Below are 20266 nucleotides of genomic sequence, written 5' to 3' on the forward strand. Positions count from 1 at the left end.
GAATGAAAGGGAAGGGAAGGAAAGGAAAGGAAAGAAAGACATGGAAAGAAAGAATATAAACATAAGAGGAGCCATGTTGGATCAGGCCAGTGGACTATCCAGTCCAAAATTCCCTCATGCAATGCCCAAAATTCTGCCCAGGGGTCATTTGGTAAAAAAAAAAAAAACCCAGCTACTTGAATGCCCACTCCCCGCCCCTCCTGGCTGAAAAAAAAAACAAAAAACACACACCCTTCTTTGCCACCCAGGCTTCCTGGGGAAATCTCCCCAAAAGAACATACTGCAAAGCACATGAAAGCTCATACCTTGAAGAACACTTCATGGGTCTAAATTGGCAATGGATGCCAGCTTTTCTCTCAAACACTGGGAGTGGGGGAGAAGGAAGGAGAGGCAGCCCAGCTCCTCTCTGCACAATACAGAGATGAGGCAGGGCTAGCTTTGCTGGAGACGGGGTAGCTTTGGCTTTTCTTGTGACCCGGTAGTGAGGCTTCCATGCCCCATTACCGGGTAATGACCCTGCGAATGGGAAACACTTCTGTAGGGGATAGGGTGAAAATGGCACAGATAAATTGGAGCACTAAGCTGTAAAACAATAAACATGAAAATTTGCACATTGAAATCTTAACACAGAAAATAAATCCAAATCTGTAAAGGTTAAAGGGGTGTGATAGGGAGAGAGATGTCATTTGGGGTTGCATTAACAGATGCATTCAAGGTATTCAAGACCTTGAAAAGTAATGCATATTGAAACCTGAAAAAAATCCTTTCCCTTTTGAAGGCTTGTTTTATTTCCCCTGATTCTGTTTCAACACTTCCTTTCCCCCCCACCACATCTAAAAACACAAAGTCATTACAACTTTGTTGTTGTTGGTTTTTGCAGGCTTGGACTTGTGTGATATTGAATTAGAACCTGAAAGGTTACATCTCAGTCCTATTCATTTAGGCCAGTCTGAGGTACCCTTTCTTACCCCCATAGCTATGAATCTCTGATGGGGAGGGGAGCTTGACTACTTCATTAGACCTCTACCTGGAATGCCCTGAGGGGAAGAGGAGATGAAGCCAGCTTCTTTTCCCCCAGCCAGACTTCTTTATTTCTAGAGTCAGAACCTACCAACAATTAAGAGTTACAGACGTAGGCTGGAATTACAATGGCTATTAACCATGATGACTAAATGGAGACTCCATGTTCAGAGGGAATAGGTCTCTGAATACCAGGGCTTGGGAAAAACAGCTGGAGGAATCTTTGGCATCTGTGCTCTACTATATGCCTTCTTAGGGGCTTCTGACTGGCCACTAAGTGAAACAGGATTCTGGATTAAATGGACTGTTGGCCTAGCACATCTACTCTTATTGTCGCCTGTAATGTATCCAATAAGGATTCCAGTGCAGGGCAGCTAATTTTGCCCCACGTCTCAGGAGCGGAGTTGTGGTTTCTGGTGGCTATGTGTATCTGGAATCTGAAAGCAAGGTACTTGTAATAGTTCATCTTTCCATCATTCCTTCTTTTTAAAAGTCTCCCAGGCTATTTGGTTATGCCAAGTGCCCTGTCACTAAAGTTCTCAGGTTCAGTTCCCACTTCTCTTTTCTAGTGTTGTAGACATGGTGCCACCCAGCGTGATAAGTGAGATCCATGTTCCATTGCTGGTTCTCTAGTGATATTGTTGTGGTTCTTGTATATTGCTAGATGTATTGCCAAAATTGGGTACAACCAAAATGTTTATCATTGTGCTCCAGTGGTGCAATAGGACCAATCTGTTCTCTATCAGTGGATGTAATTCATAGATTCTCTCATTCTGTAAATCTCCAGAACTTTTTTTCATTTACCCCCTAAGCAGTTAGTACACATACATACATCAAGCTACTTTATGCTGAGTCAGGTGGTTGGCCTGTCAAGTAACTCTGACTGTCAGTGGCTTTCCAGCATGTAGGGGTCTTCCATATCATCACCTACTACCTAATTTTGGAGGTTTTTAAACAGAGGCTAGATGGTCATCTGACAGCAATGCTGTTTCTGTGAATTTAGGCAGATCATGAGAAGGAGAGCAGGAAGGGTTGCATCAGTTCTTTGTTCTCATGGCCCTTTCTTTCATGCCCAGGGAAATGCTGTTTGCCACTTTTGGGGTCAGGCAGGCATTTTTCTCCAGGCTACTTTTGCCAGGGATCCTGGAAGGTTTTGGTTTGGTTTTGCCATCTTTGAGGCATGGTGTATCTATGGGGAGGTATTTGTGAATGTCCTGCTTTGAGCAAGGAGGTTGGACTAGATGACCTTGAAAGTTACTTCAAACTCTTATGATTCTATTATCCTTTTTGACTGAAATTGCTGGGAACTGTATCTGGAACCTTCTGTATGCAAAGATTCATCTGGAGGAAAAATACGCTTTATTAAAAAAGACAGGTGTAGAACAAACTTTCAGCAGGACTGTCTTAGAACCACTGGTGTTTCTTTACTGCTTGCTTATAGCTATAGTTGTTTTTTTTTTTAAAAAAGGAATCTAAGCAAAAGATGATGTTCTCATCAGAAGACTGTTTGGCTGGGGACCAAACCATGTGTGAACAGGCTTCCCTTTAGTGACTTGCTGTGCTTGGCTTGCCTTTTTTGACTGTTGTGCAAATGAATAGTGAGGGTGAACAGCTTAGTGAACTTACTGCCAAGCTATTGAAAAAGTTAAAACATCTGTCTTCCAGTACCATTTAATGACATTTGAGAATCTTACACATACTGTGTTCTTCATTGATTGTGTCAATTCTAGGGTTCCTGCTTAGCTAGAGCAGATGTTTTCCCTCAGACATCTGCTAAGATAAAAAGTGCAGCTGATCCAACAATATGATGTAGGTTTATCTGTCTTGCAACTGTGTTTGGTTTTGCCCATTTTGAAAACACTGTATCTACATTCACCACCCTATTTGTTAGCAGATTTTGAAAATCATGGCCAGAACAGAGATACCTTCTCATCGGTGTGTGCAGGAATGATACAGTTCTTTTGAAAAATATTGCATTTCATGTTTGTGACATTTGGGTTACTGTAATGGATGTACTTGGGGCTCATCTTGAAGACAACCTGGAGCTGGTTCAGCCTGTAGTTCAGAATGTGGTAGCTAGTCATGGGCTGGTGCGATGAGAACATGGGAACATTTAATCCACCTTGAAACAGCTATGTTGGCTGCGGGGGGGGGGGGGGGTTAGTCCCATTCAAGGTGTTGGTTATGACCTTTAAAATCCTTCATGGCCTAGGGCTCATACATCTAAAGGACCATCTCCTCTAATATGTCCTATGTGCCAGCTACAGTCTTCAGGCTGCCGCCTACCACATGCTCCCCCACTGATGGTGGATATTACTTAGAGCCCATGCCTTTTTCATCATGGTTCCCACTTTGAGGAACAGGCTCCTTGAGGAGATGAAAGAAGCACCATCATTAGAAAACTCTACAAAACCATTTTATTCATCAGAGCTTTTAATGGAGCATAGACTGCAGATATCTTTTGGAAGAGAGCAGAATATCTGGGGTTTAATTCAGTTGGTTTAAATTGTAATAAGACATTCAAATTATATAAATGATATAATGCAGCACAGGATTGTGAGGACTCTCTTGTAACCATGCTTTGAAAAAAAATAGAATTTATTTTCCTGTGGATCTGACCATACTCACTAAATTAAAGCCAGTGGGCTTAGAAAGGTGGGCCACTGTGTAGCATGGCACCACATATAATCTTAAGAAAATCATTCATATGTAAGGAAATTGGTGACGTTGAAGCTTTAGTCTCACCCAGGGACAGAGACAAAGGGGGATATGACCCTGTTATTCTCTTGGACCTCTCTGCAACTTTTTATTCAATTATATGAAGTTCAGCTGGATCAGATGGAGATGAAGAACACCATGCTGTAGTGATTCTGATCTTGTTTATTAGATTGGTTCCAGAAGATGGTGCTAAAGGGCACATGCTCAGCCCATGGCACTTGGTGTTATGGATTCTACGATCTGCTGTTTACCATCTGCATGAAATTACTGGGAGAAGTTGTTTGGAGATTTGATGTATGATATCATCAGTATACTGGTGATCTACCCATCCTTTCATCTGAGTCAGGTGAGGCAATATTAGATCTGAATATGTGTCAGTAGGCAGCAATGGTCAAGCTTAGGGCCAATTAACTGAAGATCAGTCCAGATAAAAACTTAGGTGCCATGGTTAATGATGAACTGTTAAGTCAATCTGTTCTGAATGGGGTGCATTGCCCCCCAGGTTGTGAACATTATTACGTTTAGTTGTATAGATGGAGTCTCAATTCTCATTTATGACATATAGTGTGTCAGTGACAGTCTTCCCTTGAGAAGCTAGATCTGGCCATTACTACACACAGGCCTTTTATACACACACATCTTACTGCAGACTTTTCTGAGCAGTAAGCTTTACAGATTGACTTCAGATTCTGTTCCCACCTTACGTGCCATTCTGTTTCCACCACAATATTCATTCTGCAGCTACAAAAAAACAACAAAGTTTTTCTAAATTGGGGTGGGAATGTCACTTATGATGTATAGGGGGTGGTATCCAAAGATTTTGTTTAAATTTACACAATTGCCCTATCCAGCAAGCCCTTTCTATTTAAATAGGCCAGAGACTTCCATTTTTAAACCTTTTATCATTTTTTGCACTAGGAGCTATACTGAATTAATAAGAATACAATAATCTTTACAGCCTTTCTTCCATTCAGGGGCTGAACCGGGCTCGCTGTGTGTGTGAGGAGCCATTGGCCTCCTGCATGCACAGCTCTGTGCTGCCTCCTCCCATTGACTAAACTGAGCAGCAGGAGAGGTCAGCCCAGCTGTCTCACTGTGTATGCGGGGAGCTCTGGTTTGCTTTTCTTGACAATGCTTTCTACAGTTGCTTCTGCGTGGAGTTTGGTGTAATACATTTCTTGTCACGGAGGAAGAAGTAAACTTAAAGTCATTTTTTTACAAACAGTATAAGACTAGCCATGATCTCATATCACTAAATTTATGCTGCTTGAAAAAAAAATTAAATGTGAGCAGAGGAGTGGCCCACAAGAAGCAAGGACAGGGGCAGCTGGGTTGTGGGGAGACTCAAAGGGAATCTGTATGCCTTTAACTTACCTTCACCTAGGAAGAGAAGCCAGTGAAAAACCGCCACAAAAGCATTCTCAGAAAACTAGGGGAAACAGCCAACAGGAAGCAAACTGAGTGCTGAAGGGAGGAAAAAAATGAAGAATGAAAAAGAAAAGCCAACAAGCATTTGCAGTGAAAGCTAGACAAAATGCCCTTGTGTAAAGGGCCATTCTCACATCCCATCCAGACTAAGCTATGTAGTATACTTCGCATGGGTCTGTACATGATTCCTGTTCAGAGAATTTAATTATTGCAAAATGTATCTGTATAATGTATTGGCAGTTTTATAAAATACCTTCACTCAGGGGTGGTCTTAGGTACAGAGCATCCAAGGCAAGCTCTCTCTTCAGCCTGCATTGTTGCTTGCACCACCCTAGCAGCTCTTCTAGTGTAGATGGGATGGGTGGCCGGCTGTACAGATTTGAGAGGAAGGGTGAGGAATGAAAGTGGGAGGCTCATCACTGCCACCAGGTGCACTGCTACTCAAGACATGGTAGCAGTGACCCAAGCAGCAGTCACTGAAGAGAGGAGGAAGATTCTCCTCCTAGCTTCCTTGCCCAGCCATTACAGGCACAACAGAGTAGTGGTTTCTTTCCTGAGTCTTGTCCAGGAAGAAAATGGTGAGGACAGTCAATGAAGGCTGGATGGGTTCTGACCTCCCTACCTTTTGCCCAGCTGTCCCCTACTTCATCCTCCATTGCTCATCATCACTGGGCTATGCAGCACCTTGCAGCAGCAGTAACCTGACTACCTGCCAGCTGTCTTTACTGTGCTCTTCAGGAGTTTTAATTTGCTGGGTGGTAGCTGCATAACTCCCTAGCTCTAAGGCTATCCCTGAACCCCTGGGCTTTGCATCCTGCCTGGGCCTGCCTCCATGTTGCTGTTCAATCACCCTCAAGGAAAAGCTAGTCCAAGGGCAAAACCAGTGGCAGTAAGGGTTGGTTGGTAGGATCCTCTCTCCCATTCCACCCCCCCCCCCCACAGCCATCCAGTCTGCCCTAGAAGATCTGCAAGGAATGACAAGGGGTGATTGCTGTTGCCTGGTCCCACCTAGTGGTTCTGAGGCCCCATCCTTGACTTTTGCTCAGGGATTCAGAATTACTAAGTTTGCCTTGGCCTTTATTTATTTATTATTTATTTATTTATTACTTTACATTTATATCCCGCCCTCTCCGCAAGCGGACTCACTGCCTTCCTGTTTACTTCTGCCTTCACTGCCTTCCTGTTTACTTCTGATGAGCCCAGCTTATTTAAAAGATTGTTTGCTGGCTTACATAATTCCCTATCAATATGTATTTTTTAGGCAATGTACTTTTTGTTGTATATCTCCTAGAGCCCGGCATTGCTGGGATGAGGAGATTCATAAATTTTAATCATAATGATGATGATGATATTTTTTCACCTTAAAAACTAAGGTGGCTGGCTACCACAGATAACTTTTCTGTCTAGGTGCATCATCTTTGGAACTCTCTACCCATAAAGGTCCAGCCTGTGCCTAGCCTTTTTAGCTTTAGTTTAGTGTTGTTCAGACATTTAGTTGTCTTTTTTTCCCTTGTAATGTCTCAGTGGCTTAATTCAGCAGGCACAAACTTGGGTTACTTGCTGGGCTTATGTACTCCCTTTCTCAGTGTGATTGATAATTCCCTGGTATTAGAATCTTTGAATCAAAATTAGTTTGGCCAAGAGTTATGCAACAAAGATGTTCTCAATCAAGTGCCATGTATAAGAGGAGGAGAAGAGAGGAAGAGTAATCCACCACGAGAACAAGCTGTGTCCATGTCTCTTATTAACAAGCAAAGATTTATTGTAACATATTAATATGGACAATGATTATACTTGTTCTGTTTGTACATGTTACCAATGTTCTTTTTCATTAGATTTCCATGCTTGATAAATTAGGCTGCTGCTTTTATAATCAAACCTGTTTTTTTAAAAAAAAAATTGGTGTGGTTTTTGATATTATATTAATACTGTTTTCAAGTTTTAACTGAACATCATCTTGAAAGCCTTCTAAACTGTGAAATGCTTTAAATAAATAATGTTCCTAACTGAATGGGATTATTCATTGGCAAAATTACATTGCATAGTGCTGCCTGGTGCTAAAGGGAGATAATTGTTGCTTTATTGAAAAGATGTTTAGACCCTTTGAATGCACACACCATTTGGAGCTATGAAAAAGCCTCTGATGCTTGTATTTTTAAAATTCTGTATATTAAGTCTGGGTTAGGGGTCACCTGTCTGATGGGAGTGTGCAAGAACCTAGGGTGCTGTGGCTACAGGGTTCAAACTTCTGTTTGAGGTGAAGACTAATCATGATGCACACAGAGTTGCATTTGTCTTTATTAATTCCCTTATTGCCCACAAACAGATTAGTTAGTTCTGTTCCTCAGTGTTTCTCATCTGTAAAACGGGACAAATGACTTCTCTGTGTTGTGTGTCTGTGAAGTGGGATAAAGTTTAAGCTGTCATGGTTGCATATGTTTGAGAATTCTCTGGTGTAGATTGACTACATAACCTAGGACTAGACATTTATTGCTGTCCAGGAGCAAATTGAACCAGCTGTCTTCTAGAATGTCTTCTAAGATGCACAAATGCTTATTTTTTATAATATAGTATAAATGTGTGTTGTATTGTTACAGAGAGAGAATATGTGTGTGTTGAGCTTACCTTGTGGTCTTTGAGTGGGTTTCACTTGCTCTTTATCATTTGTAGTGTTCTTATCCTTATTGTCATTATGAACTTGTAATTGTTTTGTGGAGTCCTATCAAGTAGCCCATCTAGCTCAGCATTCTTTTCTCTAGTAAGAGCCCATTCTGATGTCCCAGAGAAGTTCACAGCCATGGCTAGGTTGTTGTAATCTGTCATCAGTTGTGTGACCTGTTTACCTAATAATCAGACGTCTGTGTGGCTTTTTTTAAGTTTAGTTTGCTGGACTACATGGCAATTAAAATCATCATCATTTTCCAGCTTGACATCTGCAGCAAGACAATTGATTGCTTTAAGAGAGAGAATCATATGACCAACTGGCCAGGCCATTAAAATTGCGGACACCAAAGTTTAAAGACTATATGATTATTTTCTAATAATTTCAGTAAATTATGCTTTGATTTTTGGACCTTTACAGTGCACTAGCACCCTAAAGACTGACACACGATATTCAGGATAGAAGTTTTCAAATGTAAGAGCTCTCTTCATCAAATGCTGCTAGACTGGAAACTAGCTCTTCTCATGCAGACCAACATAGCTACCTACCTGAAACTACCCATTATAGTGCTACTCTTGGGCTGAAGACAGATCACAAGAGAGCTAAGAGCCCATGCTTCATATACAGCCCAGGTCTGTTTTCATCATCAATGAGTTAACTGCTGTTTGAAGCCCACCAGTGACACAACTACTTCCAGCCAACAAAAGCTAATATAACACCTTCAATTGAGTTTCTGAAGTCTCCCAAACTCTGGAGGAGGCAGTGGTAATAGCAGTAATGCTTGTTGTCCATATGAGTGGTACAAGACTAAAGAGTGGTTGGCAAGCCTTGAATCAGAGGGATAAGAATTTGAAGGGGGGAGGGGGAATGAGAGTGGTATAATCGTGCTGTCTCCAGCCTTACTTACTCTTTAAAGTTTTTAAAACTTGGCAATAAAGTAAGATTTTTGGACCAAAGGAAATTGTTGCAAAACCTTCGGATAACTGTTTTCCATTTGTTTTGGGAAAAGAGTTTTCATTCAGGAAGGACAACACACAAACTATATTTTCATCTTCCATCCAGGGGTTCGAGTTCTGCAAACCAGCCAAGCATTGAACTCCTTCCACCAGTCAGTCTGGCACTGAATCACACAAGCTATTTCTTATAGAGCTTGGTGGCTGTTCTGTACAATTGTGGATGGAAATACAGCAAAGGTATTTTAAGAACAGATGTGTCAGAATGAACGTCTAAATCATTATGAAGGTCTTTTTCTCTATTTCTTCCACTGCAGAACAGCTTCTGTTTTATTTTGGGGCTTTTTTTGTGCATTAAACTACTATTTGTTGTGGGATCATTGCCGGTGCCTCTTGGAACAGACTACATTGTACTACTTTTTTTTTTTTTTGCATGTTCTTTGAAGAAGAAGAAGAAGAAGAAGAATTGCAGATTTATACCCCGCCCTTCTCTCTGAATCAGAGACTCAGAGCGGCTTACAATCTCCTGTATCTTCTCCCCCCACAACAGACACCCTGTGTGGTGGGTGGGGCTGAGAGGGCTCTCACAGCAGCTGCCCTTTCAAGGACAACCTCTGCCAGAGCTATGGCTGACCCAAGGCCATTCTAGCAGGTGCAAGTGGAGGAGTGGGGAATCAAACCCGGTTCTCCCAGATAAGAGTCCGCACACTTAACCACTACACCAAACTACACCAAATTCAACCCGTGAAGAAATCACGGGTTGAATTCAATAAAAAATTATTTCATCAACTTCAATAGGAGCATGCCTTTATCTCACTCCAGTTGAAACTAAGGGACTTAAATGCACTGGACTTCTGTATTGCATCCCATGACCCCACATTCAATCAGGCATAAACTTCAGTCTAGCAGGGTTGCCCCTGGTGCACATTCTATACTGCTAGGGCACAGAAAGATGTTGGATTAGTATATGACTCTTCATCCTCTTTTCACTCCCTCTTTTGCTATTCTGTGATGTGTGTATTTGGCAGTTCTAAGGCCCCAGACTGGCATCCTCTGTGCTGCTGCAACTTCTAGTTTTGGCATGAGTTATGGGAAGGAGTATGGAATACAAGAAGAAGGCAGAGGAGAGATGATCCTATCACTGCTTGTTTGTTGTTCTCTTCCTGTACTTCAGCTGTCCCCCATTCTACATGATTTATCTGCTGTTCACACATGGAATCGGCCTGCCTGCTAGATCGGGAACCATAATGCTTTAGAATATGCATTCCAAAGGTCCTCAAAATAACCTGGCTAATAGTAATAATGCCGTAGTTTCTTTCTCCTGCAAAAGAAGCTCGTGACTGGCATTAGATTGTAGGTTATAATAGAAAGCTAATACAGCAGTAGAAGGAAGATACAGGCTGCAACACACTTGTTATGCTAATGTGCATTGAGAAATGTTGCGCTGGCTCTTTTAAACACAATGCCTTAATACAATAGCATGAGCCACAAGATGTACAAATTTAAACACAAATGTTACATGCTTTTATATCACAAATCATACTAAGGCAGTAGTAAACTTTAGGGGGAAATGTGTTTCAGACAATGTAAAGGTATCTAAATACCTATTGAAAAAGCTGATTTGTCACTCACACTATTAATATATTTTGTCCAACAACTGAACTCTCACTCTCAATGGAACAGGCAAGGGACTTTTTGAGAGTTCAGCCATGTAGCAGCTAAGCTATGTATCATATCATTTATAATAGCAACTCAGTGTGTTGTTCAGCTACCTTTAATCCAACCTTAGTTGTACTTATTGCTCAGTTACTTATGCCTCTTGACTCTAATTAGCCTTTTCTGGCAATTAATCCCTCACCACCACCTATATGTAATGGTTCAGGAAATTTTGTTTCAATCCATCTGAAGAAGTGTGCATGTACACAAAAGCTTATACCCAGAATTAAACTTTGTTGTTCTTAAAGATGTCCCTGGACTCAAAGTTTATTTTGTTCAGTTACTGCCACTGTTGTAGTGTTTATGTTCCAAAGGGGGCTTTTTAAAAGCAATGCAGCTAGAAACCATATGTCCTATGGCTTATCTACACAAGAGTCACTGTTCACACATTAATGTTTACCAAGGCTGCATCCATGCATCATTGTGTATAGCATGACAGTAATAATTCCACAGAAAAACATCTGGTTGTGAAGGATTACTTTAACATAGTGATAGCATCATATCCAACAACGTATGGATCTTTGATGACTGGCTTACACAAGTGACCAAGTTCAGTTGTGGGGACTCAAGGGGGTGTAGAATTCCAGTGTGCCGTAGCCAGTCACAGTTGATTAATACAATAGTATGGGAATGTAGTAGTACAACTAAGATCAGGAAAGCAGCCCTGGACATTGCTTGGCAGGGTACAAAATAGCAGCCATAAATTGTATTGACAGATATTAAAATTATGTTGACTGGTTTAATGTTCTCTTGCTTTGAGGCTTCTTGTGGACAGCAGGCCTGACAAAGTAAGACTGCTGCAATTTCTCATGGGCACTGTGCATGCAGCCTAATGCAGCAAAGCACATTCAACCATTTAATACTACTGATGTCAGAGATGGGAGGTAGGAGAAAATCCAGGCAATGTAACATTGACAAGTAGTAGGCAGCTTCTGAGTATCTGCAACGGTATTTGAGCATTGAGAATGTGGCATTTCAGCAGTTTCTGTAACATTCACAGTTGGTTTTTACTCAACCAGATATGAGATCCCAAAGTGGAAGAAGGTAGAATTGGTAGTTTTTCCTGGACACAATACTACTGCATTGACTCCTCATTTCAGTGACTTTGGGATAAAGTTCCATTGAAATAAACTCAGCTTGTGCAGTTGCAAGTTGGATGCTCAATGCAGCCTTAATGTTAATCTCAGAACAAATCATTATTGCTGTATTTCCCATTTTGACAGCTTTTCCCACTCTAATGTTTGTAACCTTCTCAAAACCAAACTATAGTGACCAGACCAGACCTCATCAGTCCAGCTTCTGCTGCTGAAGTGCAAGCAGAATAAACTTGAAACCATGGACAGTGAATCAAAACCAGCTGATGATAGACAAGGAGCCTGTATTCCCAAACACTTTAACCACCCCAAAACATCTGTTTTGCTGTGCTAGTAATTCCACCTTTTCAGAAGAGTTTTTCAAAGATGGGAATAATTTTGCAAATACTCTCCCCCCACCCCCCAATTCCCAGTTCATGCATTTGTAATTACCTGGTTTAGTCTGCATGCTTAATCGGTTTGAGTTGAGTTAGAAATGCTGCATACATCTGAATTCAATCTAGCAAGGGGTGGGGGGAGAGAGAGAGCACCGAATATTGGACACTTAACTACTCTCGCATCTGCCAAAACATTCCTGTGCCAAAAAAGGGAGAGTAAATCTAACGCTGGGACTGTTTTTGAAAGAAGCCACTTGACTCCGATTAAATGTTTAATTTCCTTAAAACAGTGTTTTGGATTTAGGTCTTTGTTCTTTCCTGGTAATTGGGATTTCTGTTGTAGTTTAGGAATCTCACTTATCTGCTGGCTTTGCTCCAGCCATCCAGCTGGCATTGCAAAGCTGGAGGGAAGTGAGCAGCAGGCATCCTTTCTGGTGGCTTCCCACTTGGCAGAGAGTGAAAGGCAGCAGAAATTGAGGATGCCATCATCTGGCTATATTTTTAACAAGGAATTTGTTATTGGGAATGAAAGTGAAATGGGGAATGAAATCAGGAAATCCTGATTTATTAGAAAGAAATTAGATTTCAGCTTGCCTGACTTGCAGTGAAAATCATGGACACCATCAGTTCCTGGGGTATTTGCATCAATTCTGTTGCATTCAGGAAAATTCAGTGAAGTCATGTAGTTGCCCAAAGCCAAGATCCTTGCACTTTTCCCCAGAAAGAGCAGAAGCATGCATCCATTCCCCGAAATGTGCAGCTTAGTCAGGATCACTGACATTAACATGCATGTGGGAGGTGGATTTTACTGGGTCAAGCCTCATGGTCATAGTGGTTTAACTTAAGAACTGGTATCCAATGCCAATCCTCAGTCTTGAAGCCTATAGTTGTAAAGAATATGCCAAGTGCCTTTCCTACATCATTTGCCTTGTGCAGAATTGTGAAGGAGCACATTTTTACAAATGGGATAGGGCTACAGTGTAAAGGAAGGGGCCAGGGATATGCTTTTATAAATAAAAGGGGGTCAGGACTATAGTCTATGCCACTGTTTATGGTATGTATTATATGTTTATTGTATGTGCTATTCTAATCTTACTACATTGCTTTCTACTTCTATAATTCCATATTCTGCTTTGGTTGACATATCTGATACTTTTTGCATTGTTTCTAATTTTGTAATTCTAGTCCTGTTACATTGCTTATTAGATGTCTCATGTGAATAACAGAAGTAATTAACTTGTAGAATTTGTTACCACAGCCACAAACTGAGTTGACTTTAAAAGTTGGTTAGACAAATGCTATGAATGAAAGTTATGATGACTAATGGGCCCTAACTGTTCAAAGACAGCCAGTTTGGTGTAGTGGTTAAGTGCATTGAGTCTTATCTGGGAGAACCAGGTTTAATTCCCCATTCCTCCACATGCAACTGCTAGAATGACCTTGAGTCAGTCATAACTCTCTCAGAGATGTTCTGCTCAAAGAGCGGTTTCTGGGAGAGCTCTCTCAGCTCCACCTGCCTCACAGGGTGTCTGTTGCGAAGAGGGGAAGGGGGAGGAGATTGTAAGCCACTCTGAGACTTTTTTGGGTAGTGAAGGGTGGGGTATAAATCCAGTATCTTCCCCCTCCTCTTCTCAAGACAATTAACATCCATGTGTTAGTACTGAACAGCAAAAACAGAGGGATTCTATACCTTAGTGCCCTAATAGAGTCCCTCTGGTTGATCACTCTGTGAATCAAGATGCTGGACAGAGCAATTTTCTGCTCCAGTATGGCTCTTCTAATGTTATCTAGGGAACAAGACATATCTGTCTCCTTTGGTACTGCTAATGAGTAGATGTGTTGACTTGTGTTAGAACTCTTCTGGACTGTATATGACATAGGATATTTATGCTTGGTCCTAACTTTTTTCTTTAATTTAGACCCCGGGGCTTTAAATTACAGTGGGACCATGGCACCAAGGGAGGAGATATCTGAGTTTCTCACAAAAACACAACACTATTTTCTTGATCTAAATACTCCCATAAAAGCTGCTGTTCACCTGATGAGAGGAAATACAGCAGCTCTTTACAGTTAAAAATAAAAATGTTGATGTTACAATCCTGGATCTCTCAAACAACGCAGAGTCAAAAGCTTTGTCTGCTGAGTCTGTCTCCACCATAGGAAGCTAGTTGTATTCTCAGGCCATGTAAATACACTGCCACCAGTGTACCTGATGGCTTTATTTTATCTTTAGGAAGACTGACCTGACTGCACACACAATCCAAGTCCTTGCTTGGGTATCAGTATTTTAGGAACACCAGTGCAGCAATGTGTGTTCCAAGGTGAGCCTGTAACATCGTTGAGAATGTTGGCTCATGTATGTGTGATCTGAGCACACTACCCCAGTATGTTGACAGTGCACGATATTCTAGGATGGGCCTTGTAAATCAGTTGAGATAGCTAGGTGGCACTGCAAAATCCCTTGGGAAAGGTCTGTACTTAGTTTAGTTTCTGTCCCACTCTCTTCACAAAGTCAGAGCGGAAAATGGTTTAAAAGGAAACACGCATCTAAAATTAGTGATGTTGCTAAGTGTGAAAATAATGGGCTTGTAATGCAAATTTATCCTGCAAGTATACTCTTCTGTTTTATGGGTTGATCTTGTCCTGAAATTATTATTCCATTCTCTGTTACAATATGACATTCTCTGTTACAATATGACATTGCTGAATCTAATTTATCTCTTCAAATAAGTCTACAGAATACAGCCCACTATATACCATAGTGTGCAACCACACTATGTACCCCTTTTGTTGTGTGAGAAAGCTTTTCCACAGGTGGCTGAAGTTTGGATTCCTTTCCTCCAATTCCCTGTGCTGCATCACAGCATTGGAGTTGAAAAACAACAGCAAAGGAAGCTGCTGTTAGGAACAAAAAAGAATGGAAACTCTTTTTGTATGCATAGAGTCAACAGCTTTTCACTTTGGGTTGTAACTTGTGTTTTAACATTTGTAAATAAACCAAACTAGACTTAACAGATCTGTCCCACAAATCTCACCAAGTGATACTGAGATGAAAAACTGAGCCAGATCATTGACTTCTTTTGTGTTTTCTCTCTCTATGTGTCTCTCTGCTGCCTCTACAGAGTTGCTGGAATTGTGGCCGTAAAGCTAGTGAAACTTGCAGTGGTTGCAACACAGCACGATACTGTGGCTCGTTTTGCCAACATAAGGACTGGGAGAAACACCATCACATCTGTGGACAGACACTTCAAGCCCAGCAGCAAGGAGAGACACCAGCAGTCAGCTCTTCCGCAACACCCAACAGCGGAGCCGGGAGCCCCATTGATACACCACCAGCAGCTACTCCTCGGTCAACCACTCCTGGAACCCCATCCACCATAGAGACAACTCCTCGCTAAGACTGAACTCAGAACTTCTTAAAAACAAACACAAATACAAAAAAAAAGATTCCTCATCCTCAGAAGCTCAAATTTTTACTGAACTGACATATTTCAATACTTTAAAAAAAAGAACTTATATACTGTATCTTGAGGTAGACATAAAATACAGAAGGCCAGTAACGGGTCATAATGACTTCTTCTGGATAACAAAGATATCTTTTCTTTAGGAATGAAAAGAGCAGATAATTTAACACAAAAAAATGGTAGATTTGACCTCCTCCCTGTTATTTTTCAGTAGCTGGGATTTTAAACTAGATGACCTCATTAACAGATGCTTTACCAAACAGCAAACCAAGAGATTGCTAATTGCTGTTGAAAGCAAAAATGCTAATAATAAAAAGTTCTTGTTCTTTATAACAATAATGGAATTTTTTTAAAACATGAGAGAGAGAGAGAAAGAAATAAAGGAAAAAAAATAAACCCTCAAGGGCATGAGCATTGGATAAAGCAGCAGACATTTTAATAAGAAGATGAATAGCGTCCGTGGGTTACTGACTGAACTCTGAAGACCTGCATCGAAACACGCAGATGTGCAGCAGATTGGAAAGAGACACAGATGTTCATTTTTTTTTCTTGTTTCTGAATGAAATATAATAATATCCAGGTCAACAGAATGAAAAATGGAAGATGATTTGCAGTGGGATGTAGGACATAAAACAGCAGCAAAAAGAAAAAAAAAGATATTTTTGCCATCATACAAACGGCTCCTCTTCTTTTCTGTTCTTTGTTTGGTTGTGGGTTTTTTTCCTTTCCTTTTAGTACAGAAATAAGGACAGAGCCTGCAGTTAATTAGCATTTTGGCAGCAGCTACAACAACCAGCTGCCTCCCCCCCTCTCAAAAAAAAAAAAGCTAAAATTTCCTTTACTTTTTTGCAAGGTTCCGTAGAGTAAGACAATCGGGTCTGTTTCCACCTCATTCATTTTTGTATTGATGATGCTGATAATACAGTGACTCCAGCTCCAAAACCCTTCCAAATTCTTTCCATCCCATCCTGTCTGGGTTTTTAATTAAAAAAAAATGGTTTTAAAAATGGGGAAAAAAATCTAGTAGTTCTATTGGTGTTAAAACACTTCTGTCCTGTGAGGTTTCCCAATGGTGTTTTTTCTTGTAAATGTGTTGGACAAATGTGAAGATGCATTGTAGTTAACCATGCTCACATTTAGTCTTCTTTATTACTAGTAGGTGAGAGACCTGTAACTTTCTATGCTGCTTTTATATCTGTATGTAGTAGTGATATTTCTCTAGTAGTTTAAAAAAGAGAAAAAAATCCCCCCTTTTTTAATTTGTTTGTCCTCAAGAAAAGAAAAGGGAAAAAAAGCTATCTTTCGGAGCTGCTATTTCACTCTGTTATAGGGGAAATTTTTTTTTTAAAACTAGCATGCTTCCCGGAATGCTAACATATTGGTGTTTTTGTAAGAGGGATGTACATAAATGTATTTTGCACTGTCACAATGACTCCCTAGGCATGCTTTTTTTTAATTATTGGGCAAACTCTTTTTAAAGATGCTAGAGCCATTTCACCGAGTTTATCTGTAGGATAGAATAGTGGTGGGTTACTTTCTTATTTTCCTTTTTTTGTTTTTTTGGGTTCTGTTTTTGTTTTTGTTTTTGCAAAATTCACTAATAGGGATGTTTTTATAAAAATAATAAAACAGGCTATCATAACTTTTTAAGAAAAAAAGCAGTGCATGAATATCACTGTAAGGTTGTTAGGTATTTCTGATTTTACAAAAGAGAAATAATAATGATGATGATGATGAAGATTAGAGCTCCATATGCTGAGGTGTAGATTGACAGCTTTAACACTGCTGAATGCCAGGTTATATTACAGTATTACTTACAAAAAAGGGAAGTCAGCCAAAGACTGATCTGATGGACCAAAATCTGAATTCTGAAAAGCACCATTTTTACTTTCCAAATGATCAGCAGGTTAAACATGTCCAGCAAAGGCATAGCATACACTCACTTAACCCTTCATTGTCCAAGGTCCAGGCCAGAAGTACTTGTTAGTTGTCATCTGCCCAAGAGATGGTTGTGTGCTTTTCAGCCATGTAAGCATAATACAAATGTGCAGTAAACACCACTGCAGAAGACATTTCTAAATGTTGTTTAGTAGTCTTAATCTGAGCACTCTCAAAGAGAACAAAGTGCCAGTTATGTGAGGTTTACATAAAGTTGGATTGTTGCCTTTGATACGGGGAAACTCATGTTTCCCACATCAGCTATGATCCCACATCAGCTATGAAGGTCATTGGTGGCCATTGACAAGATACAGTCAAACCTACCTCACAAGATTGCAATGAGGCTTACCGTTGTACAGTGCCTAGCTATTTTTAGGTGCTCAACAAATAACAAAATCCTGACCTACATGGCCCAGGCTAGCCTGATCTCATCAGACCTCAGAAGCTAAGCAGGGTCCACCCTGGTTAGTACATGGATGGGAGACCACAAAGAAAGCCAGGGTTGCTACATAGAGGCAGGCAATTGCAAACTACCTCTGTTTGCCTCTTGCCTTGAAAACCCTCCAGAATCACCAGAAGTCAGCTGCAACTTGATGGCACTTTCTAACACCAACAAATAGCAAAGGTGACACTGGGGAAGGCCTTGGCCTTTGTTCCCTGATTGTTGGCCCCCCAGGGTAACTGGCTGATGTATGAACAGGTTGGTGGACTAGATTGACCATTGATCTGATCCAGCAGGGCTCTTGTGATTTAAAATATTATTTGCTTACAATGCTACTCTAAGCTTTTTAAAGGAAGGGCGAAATACAAATGTAGATACTCTTGCTAATAATGCTTATCAATTATGAATATAAGCAAGAATTACCATAATATGAATATGATCCATACTGTCTGACAACTCAAGCAGGATGTCATGTTGCCACATTTCACCGTCTGGCAGGGTAGTTCTCAAATTCTTAGATTGTCACTGAAGCATAACAGTAGAATCAGAGAGGGGATGTCACAGAGCATCATCAGAGAAAACAAATATCTTTGTGGGGTGGATAGAATTGCCTAACTGTTGGGTAACTTAGCTTTTATGTGTCTGAAGACAGATGCTTGTCAGCGCTCTTGCCTTACATGGAAAGCAAAAGCACATAACCACCTTCTCAGATGGGTCCTATCTTATCATGGTGCTCCCAGACTCATTCAGTCTCACTCTGGTTGCTGTTCTGCTTGCGACTCTGGACAGTTCTTTTGTCTAGAGCTGTTCTGTGTTCTAGACTATGAAGGGTTTAATAATCCAAAAAAAGAGGTATTCTCTCACGATAATAACCGTATGTCTCTAAAAGCTGTGATGTATGTGAAACAGCACTGTTGCTCTTGAACATTAGTGTGTGAAAGAAGGATTAGTACAGTATGTCTCATTACTTTATAATTCAGGGCACCCGGAGTGAAAAAAAAAAACAAATACAAAAAAAGAGAGAGATAACCCCCTAACGCTGAGCTCTATCTCCTCCTCCTCCTCCTCTTCCTCCTCTCCTCCTGTTTTGCTACAGTCTCCTCAGTGGCAAAAAGTTTCACTCTACCTCTGACAGCATGTATATTGCACCAGTAGCTATCAAAAAACTGGTCTAGTCAAACCAAATGGGCACAAAAGAACCAGGATACCAAAAGTTAAGCTCATACAGCTGCAAACCATATCACTTCTTGGTAACAATGCAGACCTCATAAACCTAAAGAAGAGAAAGAAAAAAAAAACCTTTTGTTACTTTCCTTTTTTGCTTGTCACTTCTTATACAGGCTATGTGAGAGTATAATTTGTAGGAATAACACATAAAAAAAGCTAATTCATTGGATTATATCTGAGTGGTGATTTCTAATAGGACTAGGGCGTCCTCTTTTTCTCTGTCTCTTCCTCTCCTCTTTCTCTTTTTCTTGGTCTGTGTGTGTGGCAGGGGCTGCCTGTCTCTACTTTTTTAACAATTTCTTTTATCCTTTTATTTTTCTGTGTGTGTGCGTGTGCGTGTGTGTGTAGGTGCATGTCTTGGGGATTTGAAATTTACAAGGCTGGATTACTTATGCAAAGCATGCCAACGTCTGGAAAACATTTAGGGGGGAAAGTGACTCCATGTTGTCTGAATTCCTCAAGGGACAGGAAAAAAAATAAATTGGAGACTGTTGAAATGCAGATTTTTTTTGAAAAAAAATACTTCGGGTTCTTTTTTGTTTTGTTTTATTTTGAACTTTTTGTTTTGGGTTCTGCGACATTATTGTGGAAAAAAAAGAAAAAAGTTGTTGTGCAATACTTAATTCAGACATGTACCACAAGTTACTGGTAGACTAACACTGGGGTTGGGGGTGGGGGCTAGGCATCATGCTTTTGTCAGCATTCTCTTGAGCTTTTAAGTCTACTATGTCTGAACTGTGGTTTCTTGTTTATTCTTTTTTTTTTTCTTTAGTTGGACTGTAATGTATGGTCTGTCAACCTGTGAATCTTTAAAGTATGATTCAGGTATTGTTGTATTCTTTACTGTGTAATAAAAAAGTTAAAACCCATATTCCTCCATCCTTTGCATAGCTTTATTTTTGTCCAGGAATGTATAGAAATAACAGCACCATTTTCTTCCTGAGAATTACTTGGAAGCAAGTTCCACTGAGTTCAGTAAAACGTGCACCTAGGTAAGTGGACTCAGCCTTAACCTGTAATGTCACTGGTGTAGCAGTTAAGACCTGGGTTGTAATCCCCACTCATGCCAAAGAAGCTCACAGGGTGATCCATTTGGCAGGTCACACTCTCAGACCAGGGTTGTTATGAGGATAACATGGAGGAAAGGGGGACAACGTAAGCCACTTCGAATCCCTATTGGGGAGAAAGGTGGGGTGCTGCCATTGATTTCTGGGCAACTTTATCAAA

At 40.6% G+C, this 20266-nt stretch overlaps 1 protein-coding gene across 7 annotated transcripts in view; it reads left to right on the forward strand.

The window, feature by feature from the left end:
• The window catches only part of RUNX1T1 (RUNX1 partner transcriptional co-repressor 1), a 191613-nt gene extending 171705 nt beyond the window's left edge, over positions 1–19908 (forward strand). For 6 of the 7 annotated variants that reach the window (XM_060243514.1, XM_060243513.1, XM_060243515.1 and 3 more), the window contains one exon: positions 15091–19908. In XM_060243514.1, the coding sequence (XP_060099497.1) occupies positions 15091–15366 (276 nt within the window). In that variant the 3' untranslated portion in view covers positions 15367–19908. Of the gene's footprint in view, positions 1–3907; positions 4514–4712; positions 8094–15090 lie in introns of those variants that run through there. The other variant, XR_009555652.1, reaches the window with a different exon arrangement.
• Positions 19909–20266: the final 358 nt, after the last annotated feature.

The sequence above is a fragment of the Heteronotia binoei genome, chromosome 7, assembly GCF_032191835.1.
Source record: "Heteronotia binoei isolate CCM8104 ecotype False Entrance Well chromosome 7, APGP_CSIRO_Hbin_v1, whole genome shotgun sequence".
Classification (NCBI taxonomy): Eukaryota; Metazoa; Chordata; class Lepidosauria; order Squamata; family Gekkonidae; genus Heteronotia; species Heteronotia binoei.